The sequence below is a fragment of the Haematobia irritans genome, chromosome 1 (assembly GCF_050003625.1).
Source record: "Haematobia irritans isolate KBUSLIRL chromosome 1, ASM5000362v1, whole genome shotgun sequence".
Classification (NCBI taxonomy): Eukaryota; Metazoa; Arthropoda; class Insecta; order Diptera; family Muscidae; genus Haematobia; species Haematobia irritans.
The window spans coordinates 264,736,088-264,757,509 of record NC_134397.1 but is presented as its reverse complement, the minus strand read 5'-3'; the positions used below and the strand labels follow the sequence as shown (position 1 = coordinate 264,757,509).

Genomic DNA, 21,422 nt, shown 5'->3' with positions numbered 1-21,422 from the left:
GATTGTTTTTTTTATAATTAAATATTTTCTAAATTATCGCAATTTATTGATCGTTACAAGATTACGTCTTTTATATTAGTTTTCTTAAGCTACTTTTTTTTTGCCTACACGACCGGCGATGAACTGAAATGAGAGTTTTATGTTTCGATGTTTTATACGAATACCTTAAATGTTTCAAAAATCAAAGACATATTCGAATATCAACCAAATTTTTAAATGCAAATTTTTTTTCTAATCTGATCTACATATGTTTCTTTTATTAAGCATGTATTTGCATAATTTTGTTTTTATATAAATGGTTTTTATTTTTATTTCACTGTGGTAATAGCTCAATCGATATTAATAATGTTGAACTAAATGGGGGTAGATTTGCTAGAATAACAAAATAGTTTGTTTTTTAAATATGCAATATTACGAGCAAGCATATAAATAAATAAATGCCAAACCAAGTGTAAACAAAACAACGTTTAAATGAAGTGATAAATTGATTTTAATTTTCATAATAGTGGAAGATATTGCATAAATAATATGGACTTTACTTAGCTTTATCTGAAAATGTTATGATACAAAAAACAATATTTACCTTCTAGCTAGCTAGGATCACCAAAATGTTTTTACGAATTTCGACTGCTAGAAAAAGCTCTATGCGGACCACGCCCTCTAATAAAAACATACTAAATTCCACCTGTAATTATACCCTACGCCACACTGTGGAACAGGGTATTATAAGTTAGTGCATATATTTGCAACACCCAGAAGGAGACGAGGTAGACACATGGTGTCTTTGGCAAATAGCTCCCATATATATCTTTCGCCCAATATGGACGAAAGTTACAAAATTTTCTATAAAAATTAAATTTTGACAAAATTATCTTTAGAAATAAAATTTTGACAAAATTTTCTATAGAAATAAAATTTTGACAAAATTTTCTATAGCAATAAAATTTTAACAAAATTTTTTACCGAAGTAAAATTTTGACAATATTTTCTATAGGTATACAATTTTGACAAAATTTTCTATAAAAATTAAATTTTGACAATATTTTCTATAGATATACAATTTTGACTAAATTTTCTATAAAAATAAAATTTTGACAAAATTTTCTGTAGAAATAAAATTTTGACAAAATTTTCTGTAAAAATAAAATTTTTACAAAATTTTCTATAAAAATAAAATTTTTACAAAATTTTCTGTAGAAATTAAATTTTGACAAAATTTGCTACTGAAATAAATTTTTTTTACAAAATTTCCTATAGATATACAATTTTGACAAAATTTTCTATAAAAATAAAATTTTAACATAATTTTCTATAAAAATAAAATTTTGACTACATTTTCGATAGAAATACAATTTTGACAAAATTTTCTATAGAAACAAAATTTTCCATTGAAATAAAATTTTGACAAAATTTTCTAAAGATATAAAATTTGACAAAATTTTCTATAGATATACAATTTTGACAAAATTTTCTATAAAAATAAAATTTTGACAAAATTTTCTATAAAAATAAAATGTTGACAAAATTTTCTATAAAAATAAAATTTTGACAAAATTTTCTATAAAAATAAAATTTTGACAACATTTTCTATAAAAATAAAATTTTGGCAAAATTTTCTATAAAACTAAAGAGAAGGGAAGAGAAGAGAAGCCAACAATAACAAACAAAACGAATAAAAATAAAATTTTGAGAAAATTTTCTATAAAAATAAAACTTTGACAAAATTTTCTATAAAAATAAAATTTTGGCAAAATTGTATATAGAAGTAAAATGTTGACCACATTCTCTATAGAAATTAAATTTTGACAAAATTTTTTAAGGAAATAAAATTTTGACAAAATTTGCTACTGAAATAAATTTTTTAAAAAATTTCCTATAGATATATAATTTTGACAAAGATTTCTACAAAAGTAAAATTTTTACAAAATTTTCGATAGAAATAAAATTTTGACAAAATGTTTTATAAAAATAAAATTTTAACAAAATTTTCCATTGAAATAAAATTTTGACAAAATTTCTTATAGATATAAAATTTTGATAAAATTTTCTATAGCAATAAAATTTTGACAAAATTTTTTACCGAAGTAAAATCTTGACATAATTTTCTATAGATATACAATTTTGACAAAATTTTCTATAAAAATTAAATTTTGACAATATTTTCTATAGATATACAATTTGGACTAAATTTTCTATAAAAATAAAATTTTGGCAAAATTTTCTGTAGATATAAAATTTTGACTAAATTTTCTATACAAATTAAATGTTGACAAAATTATCTTTAGAAATAAAATTTTGACAAAATTTTCTATAGCAATAAAATTTTGACAAAATTTTTTACCGAAGTAAAATCTTGACAATATTTTCTATAGATATACAATTTTGACAAAATTTTCTGTAGAAATAAAATTTTGACAAAATTTTCTGTAGAAATAAAATTTTGACAAAATTTTCTATAAAAATAAAATTTTTACAAAATTTTCTATAAAAATAAAATTTTTACAAAATTTTCTGTAGAAATTACATTTTGACAAAACTCTCTGAAGAAATACATTTTTGCAATATAATATTTTTTTGGTAAGATTTTCTATAGAAATAAAATTTTGACAAAATTTTCTACCGAAATAAAATTTTCACAAAATTTTCTATAAAAACAAAATGTAGACAAATGTGTGGAAATACAATATAATATTTTTTTGGTAAAATTTTCTATAAAAATAAAATTTTGACAAAATTTTAATAGATATAAAATTTTGACACAATTTTCTATATATATACAATTTTGACACAATTTTGTACAAAAATAAAATTTTGGCAAAATATATAAAAATAAAATTTTGACAAAATTTTCTATAAAAATAAACATTTAAAAATGTTCTATAGAAATAAAATTTTGACAAAATTGTCTATAGAAATAAAATTTTGGCCACATTCTCTATAGAAATTACATTTTGACAAAATTTTTTAAGGAAATAAAATTTTGACAAAATTTGCTACTGAAATAAAATTTTTTACAAAATTTCCTATAGTGACAAAGATTCTAAAGGGTGATTCTTTTGAGGTTAGGATTTTCATGCATTAGTATTTGACAGATCACGTGGGATTTCAGACATGGTGTCAAAGAGAAAGATGCTCAGTATGCTTTGACATTTCATCATGAATAGACTTACGATCTGCCACAACGTCGAATTTTCAGTGAATGGGCCCTAGAAAAGTTGGCAGAAAATCCGCTTTTTTATCGACAAATTTTGTTCAGCGATGAGGCTCATTTCTGGTTGAATGGCTACGTAAATAAGCAAAATTGCCGCATTTGGAGTGAAGAGCAACCAGAAGCCATTCAAGAACTGCCCATGCATCCCGAAAAATGCACTGTTTGGTGTGGTCTGTACGCTGGTGGAATCATTGGACCGTATTTTTTCAAAGATGCTGTTGGACGCAACGTTACGGTGAATGGCGATCGCTATCGTTCGATGCTAACAAACTTTTTGTTGCCAAAAATGGAAGAACTGAACTTGGTTGACATGTGGTTTCAACAAGATGGCGCTACATGCCACACAGCTCGCGATTCTATGGCCATTTTGAGGGAAAACTTCGGAGAACAATTCATCTCAAGAAATGGACCGGTAAGTTGGCCACCAAGATCATGCGATTTGACGCCTTTAGACTATTTGTTGTGGGGCTACGTCAAGTCTAAAGTCTACAGAAATAAGCCAGCAACTATTCCAGCTTTGGAAGACAACATTTCCGAAGAAATTCGGGCTATTCCGGCCGAAATGCTCGAAAAAGTTGCCCAAAATTGGACTTTCCGAATGGACCACCTAAGACGCAGCCGCGGTCAACATTTAAATGAAATTATCTTCAAAAAGTAAATGTCATGGACCAATCTAACGTTTCAAATAAAGAACCGATGAGATTTTGCAAATTTTATGCGTTTTTTTTTTTTAAAAAGTTATCAAGCTCTTAACAAATCACCCTTTACAAAAAATTGTTTCCATTAAAAGTATCTGGAAATGCAAACTTTTATGTAGCTCCCAGCAAATTTTAAGTAGTTGAGATGGTAACACAAATGTTTGTCTACATAGTGGTGAAGGGTATAATATAGTCGGATCCGCCCGACTTTAGACTTTACTTACTTGTTCTTACTTACATTGTGTTCCACCTTAGTGCATTAGCCGACTTAAATTTTGAGTCTATAGATTTTGTAGAAGTCTATCAAATTCTATCCAGATCGAGTGATATTTAAATGTATGTATTTGGGACAAACCTTTATATATAGCCCCCAACACATTTGACGGATGTGATATGGTCTCGAAAATTTAGATCTATGTTACAAAGTGGTGCTGGGTATAATATTGTCGGCCCCGCCCGACTTTAGACTTTTCTTACTTGTTTTTATTTTTTTTTTAGTTCATTTATGTCCTTATAATACGAATGCGAATTTTGCTTAGTGTATAAGACGCATTTCTGTGATATAAAGTTTGTTTGTTTGTCCAAAAGTCGATAAAATATTCAATGAAGTTGTTTTGTTTTTATTGTTAAGTGATTCGACTTAACTGTGTATCATTACATGAAAAAAATTTTGTTTCAATAATATTAAATAATTCTGAAAAATTCTTCAAAATTAATGAAATAATTTTGAAATTTTTTGACTTTTTGTATCTTGACCACAAAGCAAAAAAACGTTTAAAATAGGAGACGTTTTTCTCTTGTCTCGAAGGTATTCTTACCTGAATTCTCCGCCCCTTTCGCTCGGAATCAATACCAAAATCATAAGTGTACAAACAAAATCTTTGTAATCGGTGTTATACTACTTTTTCCCTAATTGTATTTTCGCCCAAATGATAGTGTCATTCCAAAGTTATTGTTAATTAGCAATATTGTGAGGGATACTAGAGCCAAAAGTTATGACAGTGTCCTTCATATTATGCAATCAATTTCGAATTTTTTCCAAATTGAAATCGCAATATCTCATTTTTTTTATTTTCTGGCTAATTTCATTTTACAATATATTTTTCTAACTTCCACGTGGTTTAGTTCTTAGAACTTTTTTCTGTAATACAAACAATGGTGAAACATCCACTGGAGTGTGCATAAAGTAGGAATGGAAAATACAATTTTTTAGAAAGTGCAAAAAATTTTATTTTTTGAGCGAAAAAGTATTTTTCACTAAACTTCAACAAAAAGTGCATTGGAAGATTATTGTCAAAAGCTTCTTTAGACCGAATTTTAAAGAAAGTAAAATTTTGTTTGTCAACTCCTCAAAAATATTTTTTTTTGTTTTATATCCGCTTACAAAGACAACCGCAGTATTGTAATCACGGTTACCACATTTGTACTTCATGGTACTTCTGTAGATAAATAAAAATAAATTGTTGACAATTTTGTCTATAGAAATAAAGTTTTGCCTAAATTTTTAACATTTTTAATAGAAAAAAAAAAAATTACAAAATTTTCTATACAAATTAAATTTTGACAAAATTATCTTTAGAAATAAAATTTTGACAAAATTTTCTATAGAAATAAAATTTTGACAAAATTTTCTATAGCAATAAAATTTTGACAAAACTTTTTACCGAAGTAAAATTTTGACAATATTTTCTATAGATATACAATTTTGACAAAATTTTCTATAGAAATTAAATTTTGACTATATTTTCTATAGATATACAATTTTGACTAAATTTTCTATAAAAATAAAATTTTGACAAAACTTTCTGTAGAAATAAAATTTTGACAAAATTTTCTGTAGAAATAAAATTTTTACAAAATTTTCTATAAAAATAAAATTTTTACAAAATTTTCTGTAGAAATTAAATTTTGACAAAATTTGCTACTGAAATAAATTTTTTTTACAAAATTTCTTATAGATATACAATTTTGACAAAATTTTTTATAAAAATACAATTTTAACATAATTTTCTATAAAAATAAAATTTTGACTACATTTTCGATAGAAATACAATTTTGACAAAATTTTCTATAGAAACAAAATTTTCCATTGAAATAAAATTTTGACAAAATTTCCTAAAGATATAAAATTTGACAAAATTTTCTATAGATATACAATTTTGACAAAATTTTCTATAAAAATAAAATTTTGACAAAATTTTCTATAAAAATAAAATGTTGACAAAATTTTCTATAAAAATAAAATTTTGACAAAATTTTCTATAAAAATAAAATTTTGACAACATTTTCTATAAAAATAAAATTTTGGCAAAATTTTCTATAAAACTTAAGAGAAGGGAAGAGAAGAGAAGCCAACAATAACAAACAAAACGAATAAAAATAAAATTTTGACAAAATTTTCTATAAAAATAAAACTTTGACAAAATTTTCTATAAAAATAAAATTTTGGCAAAATTGTATATAGAAGTAAAATGTTGACCACATTCTCTATAGAAATTAAATTTTGACAAAATTTTTTAAGGAAATAAAATTTTGACAAAATTTGCTACTGAAATAAATTTTTTTAAAAAATTTCCTATAGATATATAATTTTGACAAAGATTTCTATAAAAATAAAATTTTTACAAAATTTTCGATAGAAATAAAATTTTGACAAAATGTTTTATAAAAATAAAATTTTAACAAAATTTTCCATTGAAATAAAATTTTAACAAAATTTCCTATAGATATAAAATTTTGATAAAATTTTCTATAGCAATAAAATTTTGACAAAATTTTTTACCGAAGTAAAATCTTGACAATATTTTCTATAGATATACAATTTTGACAAAATTTTCTATAAAAATTAAATTTTGACAATATTTTCTATAGATATACAATTTGGACTAAATTTTCTATAAAAATAAAATTTTGGCAAAATTTTCTGTAGATATAAAATTTTGACAAAATTTTCTGTAAAAATAAAATTTTGACAAAATTTTCTGTAGAAATAAAATTTTGACAAAATTTTCTATAAAAATAAAATTTTTACAAAATTTTCTATAAAAATAAAATTTGTACAAAATTTTCCGTAGAAATTAAATTTTGACAAAACTCTCTGAAGAAATACATTTTTGCAATATAATATTTTTTTGGTAAGATTTTCTATAGAAATAAAATTTTGACAAAATTTTCTACCGAAATAAAATTTTCATAAAATTTTCTATAAAAACAAAATGTAGAGAAATGTGTAGAAATACAATATAATATTTTTTTGGTAAAATTTTCTATAAAAATAAAATTTTGACAAAATTTTCTATAGAAATAAAATTTTGACACAATTTTCTATATATACAATTTTGACACAATTTTCTATAAAAATAAAATTTTGGCAAAATATATAAAAATAAAATGTTGACAAAATTTTCTATAAAAATAAAATTTGGACAAAATTTTCTATAAAAATAAACATTTAAAAATGTTCTATAGAAATAAAATTTTAACAAAATTGTCTATAGAAATAAAATTTTGGCCACATTCTCTATAGAAATTAAATTTTGACAAAATTTTCTATAGAAATAAAATTTTGACAAAATTTGCTACTGAAATAAAATTTTTTACAAAATTTCCTGTAGTGACAAAGATTCTATAAAAATAAAGTTTTGGCAAAATTTTTTATTGAAATAAAATTTTAACAAAATTTTCTATAGATATACAATTTTGACAAAATTTTCTATAAAAATAAAATTTTAACATAATTTTTTATAAAAGTAAACTTTTGACTAAATTTTCGATAGAAAAAAAATTTAGACTAAATTTTCTATAGAAATAAAATTTTAACAAATTTTTCCATTGAAATCCAATTTTGACAAAATATCCTATAAATATAAAATTTTGATAAAATTTTCTATAGAAAATTTCTATAGAAATAACATTTTGACAAAATTTTCTACCGAAATAAAATGTTGACAAAATTTTCTATAAAAATAAAAATTTGACAAAATTTTCTATAGATATACAATTTTGACAAAATTATCTGCGGAAATAAAATGTTGACAAATTTTCCTATAGACATACAATTTTGACAAAATTTTCTACCGAAATAAAATTTTGACAAATTTCGTAGTGATATAAAATTTTGACAAAAATTTATATAAAAATAAAATTTCACAAAACTTGCAACCGAAATAAAATTTTGACAAAATTTCCCATAGATATAAAAACATTTTTGACAAAAAAAGAAAATATAATTTTGACAAAATTTTCCAAAACAGAAATATTTTACAAAATTTTGACAAAAAAATATTTTTTGTTGTATTTTGTATTTTGTTGGAGTGGAAGTGTAATATAGAAACACATGCTTTTTTCGACTAAAACATTCTTGAAATTCAATAAAATCATGTTTTTTACTATGGCTTTTACAAACTCGAGATTTTTTCCCACATAAACTTGTGTGTTTTGCCAAATTTGTTAAAAACTATTAGCAAAAAAGTTTATTAGAGACTTTCTCAAAATATTAAAATATTTTGTCAAAACTATTGTACCGTAATTCTGATATCGGCTCAAAAATGTCTATACAAAAGGTACTAAATCATTCGCGTGGGTACTACCACTGTACTGACCAGGGAGAAAAGGTATTAAAAAATGTACTATAGTACTGCATTTTCAATTCCACACAAGCCGATGTAAATAAACTTTATTTAAAGAAAACAAGCACCTTTAGTGGGTCCAAAGACAACTTTTGGAAATAGAAATTTGTAATGTAGTTTGAAATATATTCCAAATGCATAGTAGAATAGTCAATAAAAACAGATCATTTTGAGACCATGTATTGATCATTTAAATAATGACCAATTGGTCATTTTATTTATTATTTCTACAATATTTTTTTTCTCAGTCAGAAAATAAGGTAAACATTTCCAAATAAATAATGCGTGTACCGAATTACAGGGTGATTCAAAAAAATACTTTATTAGTAAACTTTTACCATCACAGAAAATTGCACAATAATTTATGGCGCTTTACTACTTTAATTTCATCAAATTAAATTTTATAAAAAATGTATAAATAGATATGCTCCGGTACTCGGGCGAATTAATAAAATAAAAGAAATGCAATAGACAAGCATACCCAAAATCAATGTTGAATATTTATTTGGGTTATTTCATTGGTACAATCTGATCTTCTTTATATTTTCTTGATTTGTTATCCATATTCATTACACTAATAAAAAAAAATAAAAACATTCATCTAGTGATAGATGGAATAAAATACCGGCCGCTCATTACGATGCTGTAGAGGTCTATAGTTGTTGAGTAGAGGCAATCCTTGAGTATCTCTTAATGACCAGAATTTCTTCATTTGTTCAAATGAAACTAAAATTGGATGTGGAAAAACATGCCATGTTAGGGCTTCGGAACAATTGGGAGTTGTCATTGATCCTTTGTAGGTGAAATATGATGAGGTGTCCAAATTATCTAATAAACCAGATAATGTAATGGGCTTCTTTAAGGGAACGTTTGATCTATGATTTGTGATGTAAGGTAAAGCATTAACTACCTCTTGGAGTACAAGATTACCATGGGAAACCTATTGGGAGGAGAGAAAAAAATGGAATATTAGTATGTTAAATGTTATAATATGGACTGTAGCTATACCAATTTAGTTTAAATTTAATTTGTTTTTATTGCGCAAAAGATTATTTGTTTATAGTTAAATTTTATAATTTTTTTTTTCGAAATTTTCCACAGCACAATGAAATTTCCTGAAAGTATGTCTCAAACATTTTATGAACTAAAAGTGGCTATAAAGCTCAATGGCCGTACACATAAGTTCTGAACTGAACTGAAACAAACTAAAATTTTCATATATAGTCATATATAGTCAAAAATAGTCATGATTTGGCCCAATGATTTTTATACCACCACCATAGAATGATGGTGGGGGTATAATAAGTTTGTCATCGTTTGTATATAAAGTATATATATTCTTGTATATAAAGTATATATATTCTTGATCAGGGGGAAATTGTAAGACGATATGAGCATGTTCGTCTGCTGTCTGTTGTAATCACGCTACAGCCTTCAATAAAGGAGCTATCGTCCTGAAATTTGGCACAGAATCGTCTTTTGTATGCATGCAACCAAGTTCGAAGATGGCCTATATTGGTCCAGGTTTTGATATAGGTTAGGTTAGGTGGCAGCCCGATGTATCAGGCTCACTTAGACTATTCAGTCCATTGTGATACCACATTGGTGAACTTCTCTCTTATCACTGAGTGCTGCCCGATTCCATGTTAAGATCAATGAGAAGGGACCTCGTTTTTATAGCCCAGTCCGATCGGCATTCCACATTGCAGTGAAACCACTTAGAGAAGCGTTGAAACCCTCAGAAATGTCACCAGCATTACTCAGATGGGATAATCCACCGCTGAAAAACTTTTTGGTATTCGGTCGAAGCAGGAATCGAACCCACGACCTTGTGTATACAAGGCTGGCATGCTAACTATTGCACCACGGTGGCTCCCATATAAACCAATCCCATATAAACCAATATCCCGATTTGGGGTCTTGGGCTTATAGAAACCGTAGTTTTTATCCAATTTGCCTGAAATTTGAAATCTTGAGGTATTCTAGGACCGTAAAGAGGTGTGCTGAAAATGGTGATTATCGGACCATGTGTTGATATAGCTCCCATATAGACCGATCTCCCGATTTTCTTTCTTGGGCTTTTAGAATCCGTAGCTTTTATATATCTAGAGATATTCGAGGGCCATAAAGAAGTGTGCCGAAAATAGTGATTATCCATCCATGTTTTGATATAACCCCCATATAGACCGATCTCCCGATTTTACTTCTTAGGCTTCCGCAGTTGTACCAAATTTGCCTAAAATTGGTAATCTTCAGGTATTCTAGGATCGTAAAGAGGTGTGCCGAAAATTCTTACTATCGGACCATGTTTTGATATAGCCCCCATATAGACCGATCTCCCGATTTTACTTCTTGGGCTTTTAGAATCCGTAGTTTTTATCCAATTTGCCTGAAGTTGGAAATCTAGAGGTGTTCGAGGACCATAAAGAGTTTTGCCGAAAATGGTGAGTACCGGACCATATTTTGATATAGCCCCCATATAGACCGATCTCTCGATTTTACTTCTTGGGCTTCTAGAATTCGTGGTTTTTACCCAATTTGCTCGAAATTGGAAATCTAGAAGTATACTAGAACCATAAAAAAATGGCCCGAAAATGGTGATTATCGGACCATGTTTTGATCTAGTCTTCATAGGCAAAATCTTTACATTTATCTTCGGGAAGCGTACTGGATGAACTGATATGCTTGGGAAAATATCTGTCGTCAAACCGCCCTGACATTTTCAAAGGAAAGTATTATATTTTATTCATGGTGGTGGCTATTTAAGATTCGGCCCGGCCGAACTTACTACTGTGTCTACTTGTTTTCTTTGCTTTTAGTTAATGTTTTTCTCCTATGAGAGGTTGTGATATCGTGAGTTTTAGTTAAAAAGTACCCCTGGGCAGTGTTGCCAGTATTGGGGATTTTCCCCAAATTGGGGATATTTTTTTGTGGGGAATTTCCATAAATTTGGGGATTTTTTCGAGAAATCGCTTTAATCTTTTTTAACAAAATGTTTTTTCTATATGAAATTTTGTCAAAATTCTATTTCTATGGACAATTTTGCCAACATTTTATTTCTATAGAAAATTTTCTCAAAACTTTATTTTATATAAAATTTTGTTAAAATTTTCTTTCTATAGAAAATTTTGTCAAAATTTTATTTCTATAGAATGTTTGTCAAAATTTTATTTCTGTAGGAAATTTTGTCACAATTTTATTTCTATAGGAAATTTTGTCAAAATTTTATTTCTATAGAAAATTTTGTCAACATTTTATTTCTATAGAAAATTTTGTAAAAATTTTATTTCTATAGAAAATTTTGTCAAAATTTTATTTCAAATTTTTCTTCTGTAGAAAATTTAGTCAAAATTTTATTTCTATAGAAAATTTTGTCAAAATTTTATTTCTATATAAAATTTTGTTAAAATTTAATTTCTATAGAAAGTTTTGTCAACATTTTATTTTAATATAAAATTTTGTTAAAATTTAATTTCTATATAAAATTTTGTTAAAATTTTCTTTCTATAGAAAATTTTGTCACAATTTTCTTTCTATAGAAAATTTTGTCAAAATTTTATTTCTATAGAAAATTTTGTCAAATTTTATTTTTATAGAAAATTTTGTCAAAAATTTATTTCTATAGAAAATTTTGTCACAATTTTATTTCTATAGAAAATTTTGTCAAAATTTTATTTCTATAGAAAATTTTGTCAAAATTGTATTTCTATAGAAAATTTTATCAAAATTTTATTTCTCTAGAAATTTTTTTCAAAATCTTATTTATATAGCAAATTTTGTGAAAATTTTATTTCTATAACAAATTTTGTGAAAATTTTATTTCTATAGAACATGTTGTCAACATTTTATTGTTAGAAAATTTAGTCAAAATTTTATTTCTATAGAAAATTTTGTCAAATTTTTCTTTCTCTAGAAAATTTTGTCAAAATTTTATTTCTATAGAAAATTTCTATGGACAATTTCGCCAAAATTTTATTTCTATAGAAAATTTTGTCAAAATTTTATTTCTCTAGACAATTTTTTCAAAATTTTATTTGTATAGAAATTTTTGTCAAAATTTTATTTCTATAGAAAATTTTGTCAAAATTTTATTTCTATAGAAAATTTTGTCAAAATTTTATTTCTATCGAAAATTTTGTCAAAATTTTATTTCAAATTTTTATTCTGTAGAAAATTTAGTCAAAATTTTATTTCTATAGAAAATTTTGTCAAAATTTTATTTCTATATAAAATTTTGTTAAAATTTAATTTCTATAGAAAGTTTTGTCAACATTTTATTTTAATATAAAATTTTGTTAAAATTTAATTTCTATATAAAATTTTGTTAAAATTTTCTTTCTATAGAAAATTTTGTCGAAATTTTATTTCTATAGAAAATTTTGTCAAAATTTTATTTCTATATAAAATTTTGTTAAAATTTAATTTCTATAGAAAATTTTGTTAAAATTTAATTTCTATAGAAAGTTTTGTAAACATTTATTTTTATAGAAAACTTTGTCAACATTTGATTTCTATAGAAAATTTTGTCAAAATTTGATTACTATAGAAAATTTTATCAAAATTTTATTTCTATAGAAAATTTTGTCAAAATTTTATTTCTATAGAAAATTTCTATGGACAATTTCGCCAAAATTTTATTTCTATAGAAAATTTTGTCAAAATTTTATTTCTCTAGACAATTTTTTCAAAATTTTATTTCTATAGAAAATTTTGTCAAAATTTTATTTGTATAGAAATTTTTGTCAAAATTTTATTTCTATAGAAAATTTTGTCAAAATATTATTTCTATAGAAAATTTTGTCAAAATTTTATTTCTATAGAAAATTTTGTCAAAATTTTATTTCTATAGAAAATTTTGTCAAAATTTTATTTCTATAGAAAATGTTGTCAAAATTTTATTTCTATATAAAATTTTGTTAAAATTTAATTTCTATAGAAAATTTTGTCAAAATTTTCTTTCTATAGAAAATTTTGTCAAAATTTTATTTCTATAGAAAATTTTGTAATTTTTTTTTTCGGTTTTTCAAAATTTTATTTCTATAGTAAATTTTGTCAAAATTGTATTTCTATATAGAACTTTTGTCAAGAACATGTTTTATATAGACAATTTTCTGAAATGTTGTTTTCTATATTCATTCATAAATACAAGTTACTCCAAACTCGCATTGTCATGTCTCCAGCATTTGGAAGACGATCACCAGTCTCTTGGTGTTATGTTCTGGGGACGAAAACATCATAATTTGGGAACAAGAGCCAGAAAAATAGTGGCAACACTGCCCCTGAGTATTAAATTTTCCTGGTTTTAACAAAGCTTTGTGGAAATTTGTGGAAATCTCAAAATTTGGAGTATAATTTAGTTAAAATTTCGCACTTGCTAAAAAACAGTTAACTTCCATTTCCAGTGTCCAAAACCAATGAAGAAATTCGAATTTTCGGTTCTTATTTGAAAAAATTTAAGACACTCTCCATGTGTCATCACAATATCTACTTACATTACTGATTTCCATCATTACAGCTAATGCAGCCAAACCATCAGCATATTGCATAGCTTCTCTTGTGGTTCGATATTTGACATTTTTGTGGACCAAATGAATTTCTCCATCATATCGATAATTGTCAATGACATGTTCGGAGCCTTTGTATCCATGGCTACCCCAATGGAAATGAACTCCAACTGCTTCATATACACCATTCAAGAGGCCACCTGAGATAAGAGGTCGAATGCCATTCACTGTTGGAGTCACATCGAATTCAACTGTAACAAAGGATGAGTTTCACATTTTGTTTTTGCATTGAGAAAGTTAAGATCTTTAGACTAACCTGTTTGTCCTTTATTTTTCAAAATGACCGATCCTGATAAAGGCACATTATAATTGGCCAATTGAAGTGATGATAATCGAGCCTTGGTTGTCTAGAATGGTGAATTAATATTTTGATTGAATATTTTTCAATTGTAAATCAAATAAAATTTTAATTGAAAACCATTAATGATATTCCTTTCAATGGGCAATAAATTTGATATTTTGATATTTGTAAGCGGATTTTTTTAGTGTAAAAAATGTTAATTTGTTATACCTTATTCACATTAACATAGGTTCGAAATCTAATAAAAGTGGATTTGAAACCGCTTTCTTAAAGGCAAATGATAGTTGAAATCTAGTTAGAGTGGATTTTGGAAGTGTAATGTGATGAACTGTTAAGTATGCAAAACTCAAATTTAACAGAGAATTGTATCTTATATGCATCCTTAGTTTAATTCTCAATTTCTTTGGCTCGGAATCAATACCAGTGTGTTTTTAAAACAAAAATATTCTTTTGTCACCGTTTAATCATTTGAACTCATTTCGTATTAAAACAATGGTGATAATAAATGAACCAGTTCAAAATTTGACACTTATTAATTATTATGACAACAAAAGGGATTTTTTTTAATACAAGTAACTCAAAATATAATAAAGATTATGTAAATAACGTTTAAACCAGTTTGGGAGAAAAAAAATTGAATTACATTTTTGATGGAAATTTAATTGATCCTAAAGATTACGGTTATTCAGTCGAAGTACATTGTCCCCAAAAAACTGTAAACAATCAATTAAGATTTCCTTATAAAGATTTTGTCTTTACTTCAATTTTTATACCTTCCACCATAGGATGGGGGTATATTAACTTTGTCATTCCGTTTGTAACACATCGAAATATTGCTCTAAGACCCCATAAAGTATATATATTCAGGGTCGTGGTGAAATTCTGAGTCGATCTGAGCATGTCCGTCCGTCCGTCCGTCTGTTGAAATCACGCTAACTTCCGAACGAAACAAGCTATCGACTTGACATTTGGCACAAGTAGTTGTTATTGTCCACTTTTACGTAGGACCCCCAAATTCGGCTTGCGATTGCTCTAAGAGAAGCAAATTTCATCCGATCCGACTGAAATTTGGTGCATGGTGTTAGTATATGGTCTCTAACAACCATGCACAAACTGGTCCACATCGGTCCATAATTATATATAGCCCCCATATAAACCGATCTCCAGATTTGACCTCCGGAGCCTCTCAAAGGAGCAAAAGTCATCCGATCCGATTGAAATTTGGTACGTGGTGCTAGTATATTGTCTCTAACAACCATGCCAAAATTGGTCCATATCGGTCCATAATTATATATAGCCCCCATATAAGCCGATCCCCAGATTTGACCTCCGGAGCCTCTTAGAGGAGCAAAATTCATCTGATCCGGTTGAAATTTGGAACATGGTGTTAGAATGTGGTCTCTACCAAACACGCAAGAATTGCTCCATATCGGTCCATAATTATATATATCTCCCATATAAACCGTTTCCCAGATTTGATCTCCAGAGCCTCTTGAAGGAGCAAAATTCATCCGATCCGGTTGAAATTTGCTACGTGATGTTAGTATAAGGCCGCTAATAACCATGCCAAAATTGTTCCATATCGGTCTATAGTTATATATAGCCGATCCCCAATCACACAACAATTGGTCCATATCGGTTCATAATCATGGTTGCCATTCGAGCCAAAAATAATCTACCAAAATTTTATTTTTATTCTCAAAATGTTATTTCTATAGAAAATTTTCTCAAAATTTTATTTCTATAGAAAATTTTGTCAAAATTTTATTTCTATAGAAAATTTTGTCAAAATTTTATTTCTATAGAAAATTTTGTCAAAATTTTATTTCCATAGAAGATTTTGTGCAAATTTTATTTTTATAGAAAATTTTTTTTCAAATTTTATTTCTATAGAAAATGTTTTTCAAATTTTACTTCTATAGAAAATGTTGTCAAAATTTTATTTTGTCAAAATTTTATTTCTATAGAAACTTTAAACTTAATTATATACGTATTTAATCGGCCTTTTTTAGTTTAATATATGCCACGTATGGACTATGTGGTATATATTACGGTGTTAGGAAGTTTTAAGATACCTTGCCATCGGCAAGAGTTACCGCAACCCAAGTAATTCGATTGTGGATGACAGTCTTCAGTAGAAGTTTCTACGCAACCCATGGTGGAGAGTACATAAGCTTCGGCCTGGCCGAACTTACGGCCGTATATACTTGTTTTTGTTTGGTATTGATACCGAGCCAAAGTACACTGAAAAAAAAAGCATTCTCGGTTCCAAAGAGTTTGTCTTTACTTTGACAATTTTGATATTGATTCCGAGCCAAAGAAGCGGAGAATACTAATAAGGATACTTTTAAGACACAATTCTCTTTTAAATTTAGGTTTTGTGTACTTGACTCTAGGAAGCAAATTTTAATTTTTCGTTTTTGCAGCTTGTTTTCTTCATATGCTATCAAAGTCCTTCAAAAACGGGTTAACGACGACTTTATTTTCCAAATTAAGATTCGACTTCCAGCAGAAATTATGCTATGTTTCAAGCAAAAAACGTCTTTAAAATAAAGTGTTGAAAAACGAGTCCTATATTTGAACGATTTTTTTGCTTTGCAGTCAAGATACAAAAAGGCAACAAATTTAAAGACAATTTCATTAATTTTAAATAATTTTTCTGAATTATTAAAGTCAAGTTGACCTTAGTTCAAAAATTTTTTCTTTCATGTTATGAAACTAATTTTTTCGTCAAATCACTTAATTATAAGGACAATACGACTTCATTGAAAAGTTTATCGACTTTTGGACAAGGAAAAAAACTATATATTAGAGAAATGCGTCTTCTATGCTAAGCAAAATTTGCATTCGTATTTTAAAGACATGCAATCGTTGACCTCACGACAATATTTTTTTCAGTGTAGCTAGAAATTATACTAAGGATACATTTAAGATATAATTCACTTCTAAATATAGGTTTTGATACACAAAAAATCATTCTAAAAAGTAGTTTGGAGATAATCTAAATTTGCGCTAGCATGATGAATTTTACATGGACTTGTCATATTTACACTCGGCTTCTTTAAAATAAAGACATTTTTTTGCGACCTATCTGGATTTAAATCTAGGACCAATAAAATTAAAATTACGATCTCTTTTATCAAATTTTCATTCTCTTCTTGCGGTTTATTAATAATGGTGCACACGTACAAACAAATGCCAGTTTAAAAATCCAAATCCTCAAAATAACGCATCAAAAAAAACCGTCGCCAAAAAAGTAATGAAAATGTTTTTTTGCATCCGGAAGTGGTGCAAAATTGACGCATAAGCGATGAATTTAACATGGGCTTGTCATAGGACGGAAGTCCTCCATTTCAACAGCCATTGCACTGAATTTGCATCACTTCTTTAGGTGTGATCCGAATTAAAAGTTTTGGATGTACATTAAACGATTCTGTTATATTTTGTCAAATAAATAATTTTCAATGGATTCTAACGCTTGTCGAAAACGTTTGACATCAAATATTTTCAAAAATTCAAATTTTTTTCAGATTGAAATTAGCATTTTTTTTACAAAATTTAAATGATTTGTACCATTTTATGAATTCTTACTCTGTTTTTAATCTATTTGAAACAAAAAAAAGTTAAAATTACCCATTAAAAGTATGAAACAAGTAAGGAAAGTCTAAAGTCGGGCGGGGCCGACTATATTATACCCTGCACCACTTTGTAAATCCACATTTTCGATACTATATCAAATCCGTCAAATGTGTTGGGTGCTATATATAAAGGTTTTTGTCCCAAATACATACATTTCAATCTGACTCCATCTGAACAAAATTTATAATCTATAGACTTAAAATTTAAGTCGGCTAATGCCTTGGGATGGTACACTATGTTAGTAAAGAATATGGGAAACATTTTAATCTGAACCAATTTTGGGGCAACTTCGCAAAAGTGTATTTATGATTTATCGGTCGATAGATATGTAACTATTATAAACAAAGGAAAATTTGAGTCACTTTTACAAGTTTTCGACTTGGCAGTGATGATTTTATAAGGAAAATGTGGGTATTTTTGGTCATTTTTGCCCAAATCGGAAAAGCATATATATGGATGCTATATAGAAATCTGAACCGATTTCAACTAAATTTGACATGCATACATAGTATTTTAATTCTACTCCCTGTGCAAAATTCCACGCAAATCGGACTACAACTTTGAACTCTGTGGTCATATGACGGAAAATCGGGCGGCAGATATATATGGGAGCTATATCTAAATCTGAATCGATTTCAATAAAATTTAGCACACTTGACTACACTACTAATTATACTTCTAGTGCAAAATTTCAACCAAATTGGGCTAAAACTCTGACTTCTGGGACCATATAAGTCTATATCAGACGAAAGATGTATATGGGAGCTATATCTCAATCTGAATCGATTTCAATCAAATTTGGCACACCTGACTACAGTACTAATTGTTTTCCTTGTACAAAATTTCAAGCAAATCGGTATAAAACTCTGGCTTCTGGGGCCATATAAGTCCATATCGGGCGAAAGATATACATGGGAGCTTTATCTAAATCTGAACCGATTTCTTCCAAAATCAATAGGGTTCTATTCTGACCCAAAATAAAAACTTGTGCCTACTTTGAAGTCGATTGAACTAAAACTGCGACCTAGACTTTGATCACAAAAATGTGTTCACAGACAGACGGACAGACGGACATTTCTATATCGACTAAGGGACCCACCCTGAGCAATATTGCCAAAGACACCATATGTCTATCTCGTCTCCTTCTGGGTGTTGCAAACATATGCACTAACTTATAATACCCCAGCAAAAAAATTTGGAAGTTCTTCTGAAGGAACAACTTTAAAAGCACTTCCAGAAGATGCGCTCCAAATGATGTTCTTTATTTTAACTACCCAGGAAGTTATTTTAATGCAAATTTTTTTACTTGATTTTTTTTTACTTGGAATTCATAAAATGGTACAAATCATTTAAATTTTGTCGAAAAAATGCTAAATCCAATCTAAAAAAATTGTGAATTTTTGAAAATATTTGAGGTCAAACGTTTCCGACAAGCGTTAGAATCAGAGTTGCCAGGTTAGAGGTTTTCCCCCCAAATTTAGGGGATTTTTTCGCGTTTAGGGGCATTTTTAGGGGTAACATTTATTTGGGGGGATTTTTGGGGATAAAAAATATCAATCGTATTTGAACTTATCAGCTGAAGGCATTTTAAGAGTAAGCCTGATCTTTTTTTTATAAATATAGTATTATTACATCCAAAGAAAAAATAATTTCCTCAGGGACGAAATTTTAATCAAACGAAAATCTCTCTTGTTATAAAGTATTTTCATAAAGAGCAAATTTTATTTTTTATTTACTTCAAAGAAAAATTTTTTAGCATCAAAAACACTTAGTTTGTCCAAAATTCCGTTCCCCTCTTCTTTCAGTATATATATTTGTGATAAATTTCGGTATCATAAATTTAATTTATGATACCGAAACAGGCAGCCGGATCTATACTAAAGGCTGTGGAAAGGTTCATTCGCCCGAACCGAAACATGTACAGTCCAGGCGTGTATAGATTTGTATCTGGCGTTTTCTTTTCAATGGCTCTATTGACCATGTTCCTTAATCTATATCTGTCCATAAAGCTCGAAAAATAATTGTATAATTAGATAAATTTAATTTTTAAAATGTATCACTACAGGATTTTTTTCACGAAATTTGGGACCCCTTTTTGTACATTCTTAAATTTTTTGGGGGTTTTTGAAAAAAGCCTAGACCAATTTAGGGGTTTTTTCTTAAGATTTGGGGGGAAGAATTAAAACTCACATGTCAACACTGGTTAGAATCCATTAAAAATTATAAAAAATTGTAAAAATATCACAGAATTTTTTTTAATTTACATCCAAAACATTCAATTCGGATCACACCTAAAGAAGTGATGCAAATTCAGTGCAACGGCTGTTGAAATGGAGGACTTCCGCCCTTTGACAAGCCCATGCTAAACTCATCGCTTCTGGGTCAATTTTGCACCACTTCTGGATCCAAAAAGATCATTTTCATTACTTTTTTGGCGACGATTTTTTTGCTGGGACGCAATTTTAGGGTCGTGAAATCTTTATGTTTTTTTCAGTATAGGCAAAATATTCGTAGCATAATACAATTAATTTTCTTTTATTAGCGTTAGCCAATGTAATGCAAAATATCCAATACTTACCTCAAAAGTTCGCAAGTGTATCGGTGATTGCCGATAGCCAAAGCAGCCAGGATATCGTTCACCCCAGTATAAAGCATCGTAATAGGACCACTGAGAAACAGGATTCCCTACTGATAGAAACAATTTCCAATTTTTGCAATAATAATTTAAAAAAAAAAACTTAATTTTTTATTATAAATAATGTTTGTTTTTGTGATCTTTACCTTTTTGTGGATAGGTAGAAAACGGCAAAACTAATATTAGAAAAAACTTTAAAACACTTTTAAATGTGAACATTTTTTAAGAAAAATTTGACTATACTTTTTAAATCAGTATATCTCACTGAGTCGATCCGCAAATTATTTTTTGTTTGTTTAAAACGTATTGCAATCATGAAACTTTTCAATTGACTGAAAATCAAGCAGTACTGTTGACATTATTTACATGAAAATTATTTAATGAACGCATTTTTATTAATTGATCAAAAATGTAGTCAGTGACCGGTTAAAAGAATACCTTTTTTAACATGCTTTTATTTTCTTTAAAACATTTTGATGCTTTGGTATTGAAAAATTTTTATTTAACACACAGAGAAAAAATTAAAAAAAAAAAAAATAACTTAATGTTGGCCGAACCGAAAAAGGGTTTATGGTAGCTAACCGAAAAAGCTATTTTTCGCGAAAATTTTATTGAACAAATGCTTTTACGTTTTCCTGCTATTCTGAAAACTAGAAGAAATTTTAACTTATCGAGAGGAAAAAAATCAACATAACAATATTGTCACTCGCTCTCTCTAATAAAGTGATTATATTTCAAAAGGTACT

At 27.2% G+C, this 21,422-nt stretch overlaps 1 protein-coding gene across 1 annotated transcript; it reads right to left on the bottom strand.

Annotated features, from left to right (window-relative positions):
• Positions 1-313: 313 nt before the first annotated feature.
• LOC142236083 (putative carbonic anhydrase 3) lies at positions 314-20,696 on the bottom strand. Its single transcript, XM_075307338.1, has 7 exons — positions 20,620-20,696; positions 14,613-14,640; positions 14,358-14,448; positions 14,030-14,292; positions 9,163-9,477; positions 447-549; positions 314-372 (listed from the first exon to the last, which is right to left on the bottom strand). Exons 1-7 carry the CDS (start codon positions 20,694-20,696, stop codon positions 314-316), a joined length of 936 nt encoding a protein of 311 aa, XP_075163453.1.
• Between the last annotated feature and the right edge of the window lie 726 nt (positions 20,697-21,422).